This window comes from Leptonotus elevatus, chromosome 2, assembly GCF_054856555.1.
Source record: "Leptonotus elevatus isolate MCC_2025b chromosome 2, RoL_Lele_1.0, whole genome shotgun sequence".
NCBI lineage: Eukaryota > Metazoa > Chordata > Actinopteri > Syngnathiformes > Syngnathidae > Leptonotus > Leptonotus elevatus.
Genome location: NC_141240.1, coordinates 18,480,902 through 18,499,281, shown reverse-complemented (window position 1 = coordinate 18,499,281; position 18,380 = coordinate 18,480,902). Strand labels below are relative to the sequence as shown.

General features: G+C 39.9%; 2 protein-coding genes across 5 annotated transcripts; both read right to left on the bottom strand.

The window, feature by feature from the left end:
- Nucleotides 1-1,174: 1,174 nt before the first annotated feature.
- Nucleotides 1,175-14,088, bottom strand: zmynd12 (zinc finger, MYND-type containing 12). Of its 3 annotated transcripts, XM_086069190.1 has the most exons (8): nucleotides 13,778-14,088; nucleotides 8,974-9,103; nucleotides 5,956-6,127; nucleotides 5,719-5,888; nucleotides 5,520-5,642; nucleotides 5,353-5,446; nucleotides 4,309-4,454; nucleotides 1,175-1,575 (listed from the first exon to the last, which is right to left on the bottom strand). In XM_086069190.1, exons 1-8 carry the CDS (start codon nucleotides 13,915-13,917, stop codon nucleotides 1,453-1,455), a joined length of 1,098 nt encoding a protein of 365 aa, XP_085925316.1. In that variant the 5' UTR covers nucleotides 13,918-14,088; the 3' UTR covers nucleotides 1,175-1,452. The 3 variants fall into 3 exon arrangements, with proteins under 3 accessions (XP_085925316.1, XP_085925317.1, XP_085925318.1); XM_086069191.1 differs by lacking the exon at nucleotides 5,719-5,888 and having other exon boundaries at nucleotides 5,520-5,628; nucleotides 5,922-6,127; XM_086069192.1 differs by lacking the exon at nucleotides 13,778-14,088 and having other exon boundaries at nucleotides 5,956-6,104; nucleotides 8,974-9,102.
- Nucleotides 14,089-14,619: 531 nt separating this feature from the next.
- On the bottom strand, nucleotides 14,620-18,151 carry LOC147178672 (epithelial membrane protein 3-like). 2 transcript variants are annotated; one of them, XM_086068829.1, is made up of 5 exons: nucleotides 17,388-17,522; nucleotides 16,103-16,191; nucleotides 15,931-16,033; nucleotides 15,719-15,859; nucleotides 14,620-15,138 (listed from the first exon to the last, which is right to left on the bottom strand). In XM_086068829.1, exons 2-5 carry the CDS (start codon nucleotides 16,178-16,180, stop codon nucleotides 14,963-14,965), a joined length of 498 nt encoding a protein of 165 aa, XP_085924955.1. In that variant the 5' UTR covers nucleotides 16,181-16,191; nucleotides 17,388-17,522; the 3' UTR covers nucleotides 14,620-14,962. The 2 variants fall into 2 exon arrangements, with proteins under 2 accessions (XP_085924955.1, XP_085924953.1); XM_086068827.1 differs by lacking the exon at nucleotides 17,388-17,522 and adding an exon at nucleotides 18,056-18,151 and having other exon boundaries at nucleotides 14,624-15,138.
- Nucleotides 18,152-18,380: the final 229 nt, after the last annotated feature.

Genomic DNA, 18,380 nt, shown 5'->3' with positions numbered 1-18,380 from the left:
ATGCCAAAAAAAACATGTTGTATAATTGAGCACTAATACGAGTACATAGTGGCAGGATGATGATTTACATGTAAATAAACGGGAGGAATTAATAGTCGTCTGGAGTTGAACTGTTTGGTTTACAACAATGCAATGTTTATGATTGGGTGACACGCTGGAGCTCTTGTGTTGGTGTGTAGCGTCTACAAATACTGACTTTAAGATAAGCTAAAGGTCGTTTGATGTTGGGAAGTGCTACACTGGTACGAGATGTAAAGCGAAAGCCCTCACCACAACTTACTGTCCATCGTTCTCAAAGTGTTCAACAAAAGGCTCCCAAAAGTTGTCAACAAATGTTGCAAATGGTGTAAATAATTCCCTCTTTCTTTTTCTTTTTTTCTTTTTTTTTTAGATGAAAATAAAGACAAGTCATTATTCAGAACCAAAAAAGTGTCCCTCCTGTTTTCACTTCAACTACCGCCAAAACAATTGTTTGCAAATATGAAAACACCAGCTAAAAAATATACACCTATTATATTAATAATCACAATAGTTTGTGTTATAAGTCAAATGTGTATGGGTCAATACCATAACATAAGGTGCCATGAGACTTGCCAATATCACACAAGAGATTCTCTATTGAGCTTCATTATCTTTGTAGTAAGTAGATATTTTGTATATTTCTCAAGCCAGTTTTAATTTAAAGGTGAACTCAACCCCCCAATAATTTATTGACAATAATATGTTCTATGCAACCCCACTAATCTAAATATGGTATTATGGATAATATTGTGTTAGTGGAATACGAGTTAAGCAGCAAAATCTAGCAGTTTTCTATCAGAAGGCGGCCATTTTGCCACTTACTGCTGACTGAAGATGACATCACAGTTGCTCACGGCTCAAGCAACGACCAATCACAGCTCACCTGTTTTTTTTAAGCTGAGCTGTGATTGGTTGTTACCTGAAACCTGAGCAACTATGATGTCATCTTTAGTCGCCAGCAAGTGGCAAAATGGCCACCCACTGAGATGGAGAAAAAGGGCTGGATTTTGCTTCATAACTCATATTCCACAAATAATATTATTCAAAATGTCATGTTTAGACTAGTGAGGTCACATATGACATATTAAGGTCAATAAATGTTTATGGTTGACTTCTCCTTAAAGAAATTAACTACAAGCAAAGGCAGATAATGTACATGCTAACACCCTTTTTATTTTATTTTTTATAAATAAATGTAGATTTCACTATGACAGAGAGAACATGTTAAGTTTGACAACATCCAACTACAGCCACACACAATGTGATGAAAATTATGAGAGATAAGTCCACATATTTATAGTGGGGGTTGCGCCATATTGACAGGGCGGACAACAATTTCAGGGACACATACAATATATATAGCACATGACTCTTGACAATGTCGATTCTCAGTGGATCGAGTTAAAGAATTGAGTGGGTCAGCTGTAGAGGCTAGGCGGAAGTCAGCTGCGGGTCTTTACTCAGCAGCTGCAGCAGAGCCCGGATGGGCTCCGTCAGGTCATGGTTTGGTATCCGCTGGCTGGCTTCCAGCGCCATGCGTCCAAATCCCAGTGCCTGACACACACGCACACACACACACACAAAGACAAGCGGCAGCCGTCACACTCTAGAAAGGGAAAGCTGATTTATGTAATATCAACCGCAATCCGACCCAGCCTGCTTTGCTCAGCCCACTTTTTACCCTTCAGATGACACAACCTACTAAGCTAGTTATGTATTTGTTTGGTTGCTTGCTACTAATTACAATCTACACCGCTGTACACATTTTATGTTGCATACCACGCAGAGGATGGATGTATGGAGACAGACAGACACACAGACAGATTTCAGGATTCAAATGTCTGTAGGGGATTCAGTGTCCAGTAGAATTCGGACCTTAATCCTCAATCTGGTTGCATCATTTTTCGCTACACTATACTTTTCAAATAACAGCTCCTGCACCGCAGGCTACAAATGGAGGCAAACTGTGACCGTGGCGTCTAAAGTCCCACTCGGACCAACATTGTCATCACACTTGGAAAAGAGAAAAGTGGTCATTATAGCACAGTAGCATGTCATCTGTTTTTTCCAAAGTAGATCAGTGCAGACGAGTAATAAGAGACACGTGGAAATAAGACTGAGAGCTGTGGCAAAATTGCAATCAAATAACTATTTCTTCAATCATGTGTGTAGGTGTGTAAAAAAAAAAAAAAAACTCTTTCCCAACTTTTTTAGGTCACATACACACTTCAACATTTTGTTGAAGTGGGCGCACCCCCTCATCCACGAAACAAAGCAGCTCGTAGGGTTGCAAAATTCTAAAGATTTTCAAAGTCGGAAACTTTCCATGGGAAATTATGTGACTTTATGCAAATTAATGGGAATTTATGCAGATAAACAAGAAATTTACTCAATTGAAGGTTGGCTATAAGGATCTTAAATATTGTTTAGAAAATTCCATTCAAGCATAATCTTGACTAAAAGAACCATATCAAGGGAGAATGTAAAAGTCTGACTTGGCGAGGGCTCCAATTTGCAAGTTTGGGGTTATGTCACGTGTTTGTGAGTCACACACGTGACGCAGCACAGCTGTATCACTGAGAAGGGGAGTGAAATAACTATTTATATATGCTGATGACAGAGCCAACACAATACATATCCTATCATTTATAAGGTCTCATTTATTGCCTAAGCTTGAAGCCCGGAAGAACAACAGAATTGTTCTGAAAATGTCACACACGTGACGGAAGAATGACCCAGCAAGCTTTGGATATGCCACCACTTGAGTGAAATGGGGGAAAAAAATTGCAGTAGTGTAGTGCCCTCGCTTTTGGGTTGAGGAGATCAATCTATTTCACATGGATGTTGACTGATAACAAAACAATATATTTAGGTTTAACCCGTGGGCAGTATTTTATTTTGAAATGGCTTAAAAGCCCAAAAAGGTTCACAATACTGCCTAGGGCTATATGACACCTCACTATTAAATTAGCCTAAATTCCCAGTGAATCGCACTCAACCTAAGTGCTGTAATAGCCAACAAACACATAACTGTAGGTGTTCTATTTGTGCGGCTGGCATTTATATCCTTGTGTGCAAAATGTGCCAGACACTTACTTAAGCTTAATGGAAATTAGCGATGCAGACGAGGTTTTCCAAGGTGTAAATGTCTGGTCGAGACGTTTCTAACGTGTGCCGAGTTCTGTGGACGTCCTCATTTAGCAGACAAACAATTTCCTTCCCAAGTCACTGGACACTTAAATAATCAATTTGAATATTATGGATACAATTTATTTCAGCAGTTAAATTCAAGAAATGCAACTCGCATGATTTATTTCTGCACTTTTATAACTAATTTTGTTATGATTCTAGCTTACAGTTACAAGAACATTAATTTATTCACTGCCATAAATTCATTAAAAAAATAAAAAGATCATTAAAAAATTAGGGCCATATCCTCTTTGACTCCCAGCTGACTTTGGGCGTAATGGTAGTCAGTCCACATACAAACAACATTTTTAATTGTAATTAATTGAATGACTAACTCACGACAAATTTTATATCGGATAATAAAATTCTAGGTTTTCATACTCTTGTTAACAAAAGTGGGGGGGGGGGGGGTGTTAAATAGAAATAGTTAAAATGAAATTTTGACGTTTATACCATCAATGGCAGTGCATGAATTAAAATTAAAAAAAGATAAAAAATTCGGGGCGTCAGGCGATTAAAGTTTTTAATCGTAATTAATCGCATGACTTCACTAGTTAACTCGCGATTAATCACAAATTTCATATCTGTTCTACATGTACAAAAAAAATCTAGGTTTTCATACTCTTGCTAACAAAAGTGAAAAAAAATATTTAACTAATAGAAATAGTTCAAATGAATTTTTGACGTTTATAGCCGTCAATGGCAGTGAATGAGTTAAGGTGTTAAACTTACTGAACATTCATGGGATGTTTTTTTTCCTTTTTATTTAGCGTACGCATCCATGTCAATAAACAACAAAAACAAAACGAAATATTAGAATAAACTCTTTACCACAATAATATAAAGAATGTAAAATCAACAATTGAGCTGTTTCCAAGCAAAGAGCGCTTGCTTGTTTGCAAAGACATGAAACTCAACGTGTGTGTCGCATGAGTGCAGCTTCCACTAAATCCCCGCTTCATCTTTAAAGCTTTAACAATCACAGATAATCTCACATGGAGACGGCCGACTAAAGGAAGTACGCCACGGGCTAAATAGGGCACTGTGTCACTGTGTTAGTAGTATGTTGACTGCCGCTCACCTTGGCAGGCGACTCACCTTGGTGGCATCCCCCCCCAGGAAGGAGAGCATGGCCAACGAGTGGGCAACCAGAGCCACGTGAGCGGGTTCATTTTGGCTTTCGTCCTGCTCAAACTCTAAAATGGTCCTCAGCATTTTGTCCACTTCCACTTGCTGACCTTTATCTGGTTAAAGGATGATAAGAGATACACGTCACACAATGTGTGTACAATACTTGTATTTGTCCGCATTAGGTTACTGGGTGAGCTGTTCCTGCTGGACGAGTCACCAGAAAATCACAGGGCACATTCAGTGGATCTAAAAAAAAAATTTTTTTTAATGGATGACATTTTGGAAGTGTTATGCCCAATGCTCTATCTATAATCAATACACAATGTGTGTTTTCTTTCCCTTTGGGTCTTGAACTGTTTGGGAAGTGCTGAAGCATCCACTGGCAAAATTGCATGGCAGCTAACAAGCTTAGCGTCATACAGTATGTAGGGCAGCAGCTGTGATAGAGGCTAGTAGTGCGGATGCCGCGCAGCCGAAGTTGTGTCAGCGGCGGTCTCATAGCATGCGTGCCGGGAAGCTGAGCTTTAGCCTTCCGGTTGCCCAGCAAGTCGGCTCAGCTAAATTTAGCCCTGTTGACCTTCTTTTTCAGTGATACGTCAATGAAGCGGGTTATCGCAAGGAGTGCGGTTATTGTGATGTCATATGTTGAATTTCATTGACCGTGTATGGATCCAATTTGTGTGTTGTTCACAACATAGGTGAAATAAAACATGTTTTTCTGTTTTGCATCACATTGCATTATTGCAAGCTATTTTTTATTTCTTAATTATATGAATTTTATATTTAATACAGAGCAGTGTTATTTACGAAATTCTTTTTTTTCCCCCCAACATATCCTCTCTGACTCCCAGCTGACTTTAGGCGTAATGGTAGTCAGTCCACATACAAACAAAACAACCACGCACATGTATGGACAACGTTCACGCTTGAATGAGCCATTTACAGAACCTATTTGAAAAGACATAAGTAAATAAATGTTGTCTTGGCTCATATGAGCATACGTTGACTCACCAAATGAAGGCTCCAGCATGTCGGGGTTCTTCTGCAAAATTTGGATGTGGTTCTGCAAAAGTTTGGTCAGGTGAGAGTGCCAGGTCTCTGCCACCTAAGCAGAAACATTTGGATTTACTTGTAGAGGAAACAAACAGAATTTGACCATATTTGGCTTATATTATCACCTCCGTGTACAAGGAATGAACAATAGAAGGCTCCCCCTTTTTGACAAACACATCAGCCATGAGGAAGTAACCTCCGCGCGTCACAGTGCTGTCCAGACCATACTCCTCACTGGCAAAATATATCTGAAAACATGTCAGACATAAAGCCTCGCATGAAACGATGGCAAATGTGCATCAACTGACTTTACATGACACGCACGTCATTTGCAAAGTGAAAAAGAGCTGCCTCAAAGTGACCCGTAGCCGTGTGGAGGCAGCCCATGCTCCTGTGCAGCCGGTGGTGGACGGAATAGCCGCATTCCGGACTCTTCAACACCGCCCACTCCGCTTGGGACAGGAGCTCCGCCACCAGGGCCACATTACCCATGCCTGCGTGACACAATCACACAAATACAAACGTACAAGACATGGGACGAGCAGGGGTGCCACTCCTCACCCATGTTGGCGTCAGCCAGCAGCAGGTAAGCAGGCACCAGCTGCACCGTGTTGGGTCCGTACACGTCGACGGAACAGCGCAGGCAGGCCTGGGCGGCAGGCACAGCCTCTTCGTGCTTCCCCGCAGAAAGCTTGCTCTCCGCCACCAACCTGCAAATGTCAATCAGCTCTTTCTGCAACCGAGATACAATTCAATTCGTCAGCCATCAAATCATTTTATAGTTATTCGTTCCAGCTGACTTTGGACGAGAGGCATTGCACTCCTTCGGTTGGTCGGCAGCCAATCGCGCACACTATGGACAAACGAGAATTCACGGTACTCTCATTTATTTGAGCCACTATGAGAACTCGGTTGGGCTAAATCAATTTTTGTCATTTTGCAGGAAAGTGAAGTAAGTGGGGTGTAAATAAACATAGTTATATTTTCTTACCGGAATATTGCCTATATTTTATTTTGAAATTTGCATTGTAAATATTCACTTCCGGTTTTGGGCTAACACTTTTATTTTGAAGAGTCGCTTCCGGTTCAGTGCTGTTTGTACATAAGATAACTTGATAGCGTAAGTACGCTGGAAAAGTTTGTTGCGCAGTGTCGAGGAATGTCCTGTTTTTTATTGGTAGCCCCTCCAAACATTATGTTTATAGTTTGTTTATTAGCACTTATGTTTGTACATGTACACAGTTTTGATCATTGTTTGCATGGGTTTGAAATATCTTTCAGCTATCACGGTGACTCATGACGATTCACAGTGATAAAAATAAAACGACAAATCATCAGTAAAGTTTCATCCTTGTTCGCGGGGGGCTGCTACATGGGGTATTCATAACTTGCTGATTTATACGATTGCTTCGTTTGGGTACTTACTTTTACAGGAATTGTGGATTTTCCTACAGCAGAAAAACCGAAAGCCGCTTTACCAAATTCAGGCTTAGTCGGAGGAACTTTAACTCATCTACTGCCATTGACGACTATAGACGTCAAAAATTCATGTGAAGTTTTTCTATTAGTTTAAAAAAAAAAATCTTTACATAATTTTTTTTATGAAAATCGCAATTTTTTTGATTGTACATTTATAACAGAAATAAAATTATCATGCGATTAATTCCGATTAAATGCCCCTTATTTTTCTTATTTTTTTTATTAGGCCCGTCAGGCGATAAAAAAAAAATCATTGTAATTAATCACATAACTTCACTAGTTAATTAACGATTAATCTGTTCTAAATTTACAATATTTTTTTCTAGGTTTTCATACTCTTGCTAGCAAAAGTGGAAAAAAAATTTAACTAATAGAAATAGTTCAAATACATTTTTGACGTCTGTAGCCGTCAATGGCAGTGAATGAGTTAAGAGTCGTTTGAACTTTTTGTTGTTGTTATTATGACCAGTTAAAAGTGCTAATCTACTGTCACCTGTTGCCTTTCAAAACAAGCAACATGAGCCAATGCATGTCTCGTCGAGCAGGTGTATGTGCCTATCCCAAATTCTGTATAAATTCCAATGATGGGTGGAGAAGCTGTCACAAGTAATGAATCGAAGTTGAGAGTGGAAAACAGTCAAGTGGCTTTAGTGATGGTAGTGAACTAGACTGGTACAACTCATGGAGACAGAGAGATACAAGTCAACCTCACTTTAGTTCTAGTTATGAAAGAAAGGAGCAAGCATTGGGCAGGCAGCCACCATAAACCTTTTGTCATTGTTTATCACATCCATTCATTATCTCTCATTTAAATTTGCAGAGTAAACAGTACGACTGCAGAAAAGGTTGAGACCGGGGGGTGGGGGGGGGGGGCAATGAGAAAGAAATATAAGGTGGCCTGAATATATTTTGAGTGCGTTGAAAATAGGTTTTCTATTTAAAGGGAAAAAAACTTGTGAGAGTACAGTATAATTACTTCAACAGTTTGCAATTGTCTGGCGACCAGTTCAGGGTGTATCCTGCCTCTTACTGGTAGGTGGAATAGGCTCCAGCACACCAGTGACCTTAGTGAGGATAACCGCTTCAGAGAATGGAAGGATATTTCAAAAGTACATACTAACAAGACAACGCACACAAAGTGTGTGTTTTAATGTCGCCTGCTGCAGAAATGCAAAAAAAAAAGAAAAAGAAAGTGTGACGGACAACCTCTCACAAAACAAATTTTGAAACAGAATGACATTTTGTTTCTTTCTCGACACAAATTTGAGCTGACTCACAAATCAACCAAAACAAGAAAAGTTTCTGTTCAGTTTGCAAATGCAGCAATTATAATTGCAAATAACAAATATAATCAAACCAATGCCTAATAATATGCTTTCCCATTTTTTCCCATTTGTGAGGGTAGTTAAAAAATATTACTAACAATGAAAATCAAATTTTAGCATTAAAATACATATGATTTGGGTTCATGAGTGTTTACATACATACATACAGGTGTATGAACCATTATAGAAAAATCAATGATTTGTACAGTGACCTTACAACTTTCACTTATAGGTAAACAGAAAAAATCAAGAGAAACTAGTGAGGAGACATTTACTGGTTCCACAGTACTGGACGGAGGTGAAGAAAAGCATGCGTGTGTGTGTCTGGTCTTGTTTTCTTACATAGTGGGGCCAACATGCAGGGATTTCACAGAGTTATGGGGCCCACACGTCCATGTGGGGCCATTTTGCTGGGCCCCAAAACTTCAGACCTCTTTTTGAGGGTCAAGACTTGGTTTTAGAGTTAGCGTCTAGTCTAGACTCTTTTTTGAGGGTCAAGACTTGGTTTTAGAGTTTAGGTTTGAATTGGGTTATGGTTAAGGTAAGGAATAGGGGTAGGCAATCATTTTTGATGGTTGGGGTTAGGGTAAGGGGCTAGGAAATGCATTATGTTAATGAGATGGCCCCACAAAGATAGTAAAACAAAAGTGTGTGTGTGTGATGTGTAGGGAAAAATAGAAAACTAGTTTCTGGTAGGAGATACTACATCTTTCATGGCCTAGGGATGTAATACTTGGCATCAGGTCACATTTCAAGGTGCATGTTATGGGCTCACCGTTTTGAGTAGATTTTCAATGCGGCGGGCACGCTGCATACTAAAAAGTGATGGGGTCCGAATGGGAACGAGCAACTGGCATATCCTCTTGTGGATTCCAATCCAGTCGGATTGCTGGTGCTCCTCATCGCTGTCAAGTGAAAGCAAACCAGGAGAGGAGACCTGCAGGTTAGGGTTGTACAACATGACTCAAGTCTGACTAGAGCTGCAAACATCACTATGACGATTCATAAGGGCATGCGATTATGAAGGTGGAGGTGGATTTTTCAAAGTTGTCAAAAAAATCTCCTGAAGCCCAAGCTAACACGTTAGCAAGAGGCTGCGGGTGCACGCCGGTGACCAGGGTGTGCCCGACTGCAAGGCTTAAGACTTTGTAGGTCACGCCTTCGGTTTCTGATAGGTTGTTCTTCCTCGGACATGGTGAAAACAAACTGCAAACGGCAATATTTAGGCCCTGTGTCATGCAAGTGAGCACATTTAATACAGCTGGACAAACGGCAAGTATAAAACTATCCCCCATGACAACCAGGGTGAAACTTGGCTATAGAACAGGCAAGCAGGTGGCAGAATTGCTAACTTTCATACACATTTTCAGAAATGGGATGATAACAAAAGATTAACTTGGTTGTTAAAATCACACTGGACATTCCTTTATTTTCTTTGATCCTTCCTCGGGTCTCCTGACAACCTCACGACTCTAGCTGGATTCTGAAGTATTCGGTTTAGGTGAACGTTATGGGATTTTTAATAGGTTTTAGGTGAATTAATGTGTACACACACACCCGCACAAACTGACGCACACAAAAAAAAAGAGAGAGAGAGCAATGATGATGAGATGTCGATAAGATTACCAAATGAACAATACTGAGCTTTCTCAAAAAAAAAATAAAGATGAAAAAAAAATCACACTGGATGGGAGACCCTTGATGGGAGACCCGGGCGATGGAACGCAATTAAAGAGTTAATTTTGCATAAAATGTCCCCTTTAAGAGTCACGAGTCATTTTTAGATGTATCATCATACTAAATTGCATGCTTTTGCCGAACGGCTGCTGTAATTTTCTTCAGGCTGCTGCAACTCGCCTTGGCGTCTCGTGTTTCTTTCCGCTGGAGGAGCACATGGGCTGCGGTCTCTGTGCCGGAGACAGACGAAGAAGCCAGCAGGCAAAATACTTTGGCCACGTCACATCCAAAAGTAACCTCTGCCTTAACAAGGACAATGAAGTTGAACTTAAACCTTGTCAAATGGTATAGAACTGTGCTGAATCACTGAAAAGTGTCTCTAGAGTTCACCCTTTAAGGTAAGCAAACTCGGAAAAACATCGAGATGCAGCAGCAGCATAGTTACACAACACTGCATTCACAACAGGAAACATTGATAATTCATAACAGACCCAGTCAAAACTGAATACTGTCTTTGCAAAAGCAGCATTTGCTGACAGCACTGAAGACGATGTCCTCCATCTGTGGTACTAGCAGGCTTGATGTCAACAAACTCAACTAGAATATTTATTTGGGTCAAAGTTGTAAAAATAAGGACTGAAAGTGTGTGCTACTGACAAGCCCGAAGCACACAGAAAGTGGAAAAGTAATTACAGCTCTGTCCTTTCCAAGCTAAATATAAAAAGAATGCTTAGCTATAAAGCATTTCATCGCATTTGACTATGGTGGGGTGCGGGGATTGGGGGGAGGGGGGTTCACTGCGCACACACACACTGAAGGCATGTTATCAATTTCATGAAAGTGTTCACAAAATAAACCGGCAACAGCCTGCTAAGAGGCTCTCAAGACTGCAGTTAATGTATGCCTGACATTAGCAGTGTGTAAGTTTTCAGGTATCTGTACTTCAATATTTTTATAATGCTTTTTACATTTGAAAACAATACTTTCTACGCCTCTGTGTACACACGTGTGTTCTGTCTAGATTTGCGCCCTGGGCGAAATATTCTCTTGGCGACCCCTCAACCATAACCATCTGAACCCCACCCCCCACCCACATCTCCACCCGGCCCCACTAAAAGTGGCCTTGCCATGCCACCAACGCAACAAGCAATATATTGTATTGCTTGTATTATTTTAGTACATATCATCTTAAATACAAAACCACAAGTACAACAAAAACTATTTTTCAACCTGTGTTTTTCACCCAGTTTATAACTGGCATTAACATTAACAACAGTTACGATACAATCTAAAACTGACTTTTCTAGCCTTCTTTGATGCAAAACCATCAATGACATCATCATACGAAATCTGCTGTGCAACTGTATGATTGATGCTGATGATGGCGAGTCCAGAGACGCTCTGTCACATAGTGGATCTCAAGTACATTTTAAGAAGCTTTACATTAACACACTAAAACATATTTAAAAAGCGATATCACATGTAGCTTACAAAATGTCATGTCAAAGTATGTTAGAAGTTATTTAACTTGGCAAGTAAATCCACATCAGCCAGATGTCTGTTGCTTTGTTGCAAACACACTAGGTTGTCTATGGATGAAATGAATTCTAGTAGTTGCTAGTTCGCTCTTGGCTCCTGGGTTTGCTCTCCTGCCGGTGGCCCCTGAGGGGCCCGGGGGTTGTGCCATGGCGCTGCCGCGGCCTGGGGGGCCCTGGGGGATTGTGCTTGCCCTGTCCTGGCCGGGGTCGACGGCTCCCCTCTTTGGTGGAGGTTTTCATGCATGCCAGATCCACCACACACAATCTACTGAAATTCAAACACAATCTGCTTCTTCCTCTGGTCATTGAATCGGTGGAGGCTGATGTCTGTGGATCTCACTCTGCTTCATTTATCCTTCCTTCGTTTCCTCAGTCTTTCCTTTGGTCTTTTGAGGTCTCCCTAATTTGTTGGAATTTAGATGTTTCTAGGGTTGGTGAAAGATTCTGGTTGGTAACCCGGTGGGTAGTAGGTGATGTCTGGTCGGTGCTGGATTTCACTTTCCTTTTTTTTTTCTCCTTTGATCCTTCCTCGGGTCTCCTGACAACTTCACGACGAGCTGGATTCTGAAGTATTCGGTTTAGGTGAACAGTATTGGATTTTTAATAGGTTTTAGGTGAAATAATGAGTACACACTCACACACATGCACATATGCACACACACACCCGCATGTGCACATTATCACGCACATACAAAAAAGAAAAAGAAAAAAAGAGCAATGATGACAACATTTCGAATCTGTAAAATTACTGAGCTCTTTCTCTCTCTCTCTCAAAAAAAAACAAAAAACTACATGTTAGGCAAGAGTCGGGCTGGGCTGGGCCGATTTTTTTTGTGCCAGTCCAGGAGTCCATACTGCCTTTTAGTGGTGGAAGAAGAGTAAATAAAGCACATTAAAGCTTAGATTCAAGATGGCTGCCAACACACCCAGAAGTTCAGTCGACCAACCCTAACCTATCTCAGTCATTTTGGGGTTTGTTGTCACATATGCAAAGAATGGGCCAAAGAAAAATGCACCTCTGGCAACTCAGTTTACGTATGCCAGAATTGTTCTTCAGATGTTCAAAATCTGAAGAATGAGGAAATTAATTTGCCATGTTGTGTTTAATTGCTTAAAACTAGATTTTCCAGTTGTTGGAACTACAGTATGCTCACATGTCAGGACTGGTTTAAGTTTCATGATGAACCATCCATTAATAACCGAAATGCTTCATTTTTTTGGTAAAAGTTCATTTAATCTCAAATTTCCAGTTTAAAGGAACCAAAATGGACATTTGACGCTAAGATCTCAATGGCTGTGGTAAATTTTCAAGATGTCGCCCACATTGCCCATAGCAAAAACTGTGCGTACATGCAATTTGACCTCTGTGTTTGGTCCATCACAGTGGATAGGCTACAGCAAACTGTTAGTGGTACAGAGTAAGTGCAAGTATCTGCACTTGAACAGAATGGGAGAACTTTTGCGACCTTGCCCTAAAGGGTTAAGGGTGCACTCGAGGGCATCATAACAACTGGAGACAACTAAAGCAGGGGTGGGGTGTGCGAAGGGCCCATGTAAGTTTTTATATCCTCCATGGGAGAACAGTAAATCTTTGGAAAAAATGTGATGCAATGATCCAACAAATTACGTTTATGACTGAATTAGAGGGTTACATGTGTTGAGCTTTTCATAACACTTTCATTTGTAGAATTGCCAACGTTGTACAAGTCTAAAAAAACTACACAGATGTACTGTGACCTCACATGTATTTACATGCTTGCATTTAATTAGTTTATTAGTTGGACTCTTACATTCGGGTGTGGTGTATTCCAGTATAAAACTCAGCGAGGCAAGCAGTCAAATGAATAAAAAAAAAAGAAGTGCTAATTTCATTTCCAGTTGTTTTCTGGCAACGACAGTCACATGACACGAAGATCTCCACGTGGACAACACTGCCACCTAGTGTCACAACCCTAGTGTACCTGCTGTAATCAGTCTTGTAATGTAACGGAGTAGATAATGCGTAATGCTTCTTTACTTCTTAAATATACATTTCCCGTAGCTATAATTTACGTCATTATATCTCTTATTATAAACTAATTTTTTTTAGCCCATTACATTTCCGAACTAAAATGTTTAATTTGAGTCCAGTGCGTGTCCCCTATAATCGTCTTCGTTATGTTACTTACACAGTCAGCCTGAGCTTGAAGCAAAGAGCAGAATAGTTAATTGTATCTTTAACTGCGTCACTTAAGTAAACTAATTCAAAACATTAAAAAATTCTAACCACTCTCTAAAGATATTTTCTGTCAAGATACTAATTTGTACTCAAGTGTCGCTTTCAGGCACTACTTGTGATGATGTTCGGATAGTTGCTGGTCTTACCAATAGAAGGTGACTCGACACCTGGCGCATTGCAAGTATGCTCGTTTCTGACACAGTTCACACAACTTTTCGGTTCCTTTGGGCAAGGCGAGGGGGATGATCTCGGTTGAAGGTAGGACGTCTTGCGTTTTGGACTCCATGATTCGTTCAGGACCCCAAAAACACGTCCGCACATCAACAATTTGGAAACCCCCCGATTTCAACTTAAATTTCCAAAATGAACTGTGCAAATGAATGGTCAATGCGATGTCGAATTATATTCCTTTTGTTTGTATGATGCTGGTTTGTTTTAGCGGCTTTATCTGCTTCTGAATCCACAATGCTCTTGCGTTTGACGTCATCGCATTACGCGTATTCTTTGTTGTGTATTTGAACAGGCCACCAGTGGGCGCGTTGTCTGAGGTCGTCGTGGTAACGATCAACACAACTCATCACTTTATAGTGTCACTGTCTGTCTGATTCTGTTTTCCTGCTCCAACTGTTGCTTTCTCCTTTTGCTGTCCTACTACATTTTCTTTCCATTTCTTCTTCTAAATTATTACTTAAATACCATGCTTTATTTCTTTCAACTTACTGTATCAATTTCATATATAGTACTATATGTGCATGGAATCTCAGAATGACTATGGTGTTTTATTTTAATTTACTACCATCAACAACGTTCCATTTTCCCCCCAATCCATTATTTTTAGAAGTTGTATTATTCCTTTTTGTGATATCAAAATGTGACCTTATTTTACATCTACTTTGGACCGCAACTGGCTGTAAGTGGTAACACATTGTCAAAAGAGAACACTAAAGACATTGTTTCTTTGAGTGATATTTATTACTACAAAAAAAAGATATAGGTAGAAAAATAGATATGTGCATGCATCTTTCTAAAGTGTGTGCTACATATGAGATATTTTCACATTCATCAATCATCACGTTCATCAATGGAAAACTTACCCCCCCCCCCAAAAAAAAACAGCATTTCAAACAGTCTTCTGCAATACTGTTAAGAGTAGCCTACATTTTGAGGATATGATCCCGACCCTTGCTAACATAATAAGACTATTAAGTTATAATTGTGTTTATGTCACAGAAAAATAAATTCCATTGACCAAAGCACAGAAAGCAAAAAATTACAAATTTGTGAACAATCAGTACTCTCTATTATTACATACATTCTGTTACTTTGCCTGTTCACTCTTTCTTGCGTAAGTGGATGTAAATGATGCCGCTGCACAGCAGGAGAGGCACACACACCCAGGCCAGGATGAAGCAGTAGCCAAAGTGTCCTAAAGTCACTTCTCTGTTGTCCTGGAGGATTTCCTTGTTGTGTAACGTGTAGATGAGTACTGCAGACAAAGCCGTCAGACCTGAATAAAGATATTGATATGAGTAAAGTATGCAGTGTCTATACACGTACCAGTAGTTTCCCGTTTCCTGGCACACACACACGTTTGTTTTACTATCTTTGTGGGGCCATCTCATTGACATAATGCATTTCCGAGCCCCTTCCCCTAACCCCAACCATCAAAAATGATTGCCTACCCCTATTCCTTACCCTAACCTCAAACATAACCCAATTCAAACCTAAACTCTAAAACCAAGTCTTGACTCTCAAAAAGAGGTCGTAACTTGTGGGGCCCAGCAAAATGGCCCCACATGGACAGGTGGGCCCCACAACTCTGTGAAATCCCAGAATGTTGACCCCACTATGTAACAAAAACAAGACCACACACAAATCACACACAAATCACACACACAAATCACACACATAAATTTACAATGGCAGACAGACCTCATGTATTGTTTATTTATTTATTTATTTATTTCCCGTTGAGCAGTAGCTGCTTTTTTCATCCAAAGACTTATCAACTGTCCCCATTGTGAAAATGTAAAATGCAAGCATTATTGATTATTTGTCCTAGAAAAACGCAATCTCTCCACGTTTACCTGCAAAGACTTGACACAGCCCAGTGAAGTAAAAGAGTCCACCTTTGGACATGGTGAAAAGCTGACCGAGAAAGACCAGAAAGGAAACCGAGGAGAAGACCAGAGAGAGGACCATCAAGACCTGGACTGCATGAAGCCACTCTGAGAGACCCAAACAGATGTTTTGTTTTCATTTTTTAAATGAACAAGGTCAAGAAAATAGATATTGTTACCAGTTTCTTTGGAAGACGCGCACAACCAAGTTCCTGAGATGTTATCGTATCGACAATTATACCACAGATCTGAGTTCTCCATCCCGTCCCACACCCACCAGGACTTTGAAAGAAAAGAGTTGGTGAGTTTTACAAACGTGGTTCATCAACAGTCATTCACATTGTGACCTACCTTCTCCATGGTAGCGATGAACAGCATGGCCAGGGTGACGAGATGCAGCAAAGTCACAAACATGAGCAGGAGGGCCATTTTGTTTTTGCCTGCAAACAGCATCGTTTCAATGACAACAAGCAGAGAAAAGCATTCGGCATGCACAAGTGTGACCTATTTAGCGTGCCTGTTGGTTCTGCAGTAAATATCAGTTTGGGGACTTTCCTGTTTTGGAAAAACATCAACTGGAAGGTGTGAAGAGATGATCATAGTGAAGTGGTTGTGTAGGTCTACGCAGGAAACACTGCAATCACTCATTACTGTAACGTCAATGTGTGTGGCGTGTGAGTTGGCCAAACTGTGATAGGGCCATAGAACTCTATGCAAAGCCAAAATATTTACCCAGTTTACCCCTCCACCCCTCTGACTGGACTTATATTTGAGTTTGATTAAACCTGGACATAGATGACTTTGGTTTTCTTTTCACAAAACAAAATAAAAAGTAAGAGAAAATATAAAGAGATACAAAAAAATTCTGACTGGATGAAATTGTTTGTGCAGATCTTTATCATAGGAGAGGCCCCTCTGAGTGGGTGGTGAGTGAAATTATGTCATTACACTAATTTCATCCATCAAAGGACAAGGAATGGAAAGTGATAATATGGCTGAAACGAACAGAAAAACATTAATGGAATGAAAAGGTTCCTTGTAAGAAATAAACATGCAGGAAAGCTAAATGGTTATTAAATATTAATTTAATGGGGAACACACTCGTATTAATTTCATCAACAAAAGCTAAATACAAATATTTTCGTCAACACATTTTTCACCGGACGGAAACTCGACGAGTCTAGAATAAACCCCCTATTAATAAACAATTAACTGGGACTAAATCAGCATACATTTTTGTCGACTAATGATGACGAGACGAAAATGTACCTCACTTAATAAAGACTGGACTAAAATCTAGGGGCATGTTAGTTCATGAACAAAGACAAAGACGCAAACTATGATTTTGTAAATCATGTCTCTGCTAATCTGTCAATAACAAACAGTGACACACACCCTTTCAAATCAACAACTAGCGAGTGCAACGTGCACAAAAACTTTGGACAGACAGGAGGTGGACTCACGGATGAAAGGTTAAACAAATCTGAAAAGGTAAAAGCCATGCTTTAATTTGCCTGGAAGAAAGAAGACTTGATATATGAACACATTCTCGTACACTGAAGCGGAGAAAACCCCTATGCTTGATTTTAGTCTGGAAGGAATGTGGCCACAAAGTAGCCAAAAAATAACAACAAACCTGAAAAGACACGTCACAGTTCACCGCAAAAACTTGGTGAGTTCACAGAAAGTTTGGTGTTGGTTGTTTATAACGTAACATTAATCCAACACATTCCAAGCAAAAACTAACGTTCCAAAAATAACATTAATCCAACCGTCAATTCATGCTGGCTATACTTACTAGCTTGTAGCATGGAGTCATAATAGCCACTTGTTGATATACTGCAATTGTGTGTGAAGTTGTTTTTCATCAAAATGAGAGAAAATGTTATGTGAAGTAGTTTTAGATTAGATGGAAATATCTGCTGAGAATTTTTTTTTACGTATCAAATTATTGTCCTGACAATCAAACTATAAATAACAAAACTAGACTAAAAATGTTGAGTTTTTGTTGACTAAAACTAGACGAATAAAATAATACTTTCTTAGACTAAAATAAAGACTAAAATGCTCGGCCTCTAGTTGACTAAAAGAGATGACTAAATAAAAACGAGATGAGGTTAACTAATTATGATAAAAAACTAACAAGTGAGATTGAAGCTGGACTAAAACTGGGACTATTTTTGTTTAAAGCAACAAACGTATCGCCCCTTGATTCGATTCAATAAAAAAAAATCAAAATGTCAAATTGTACAAACAACATTCAATAAAAGTTTTTTAAAACCAAACCAAACCATGCCTCCTTACCCTGATTATTGCTCTTGCCCTAAACCAGACTTTAGGAGCAGTTTATCTGCTGTGATTTTGTGTCCAGTCGGTGGTCCTCTCTTTTCTGGGCTGGCCACGCCCATTTTCTTTTCCCACTCACTCCATCCAAACTTTCCAAGGCAAACGCCCATTTCCTCTGTGCACAACAGAGCTCCCTTTTTCTCCGCCTCGATGTACACCACAGGATAACCCTAACGCCCTCTAAAAAAAAGACTCCAGCTGGAAACACCCATTGGAACTTGTCAGCATGTAGAAATGACACAAAAACACAAGAGTCGATTTAGAATAGTGCCCAGTGGGTATC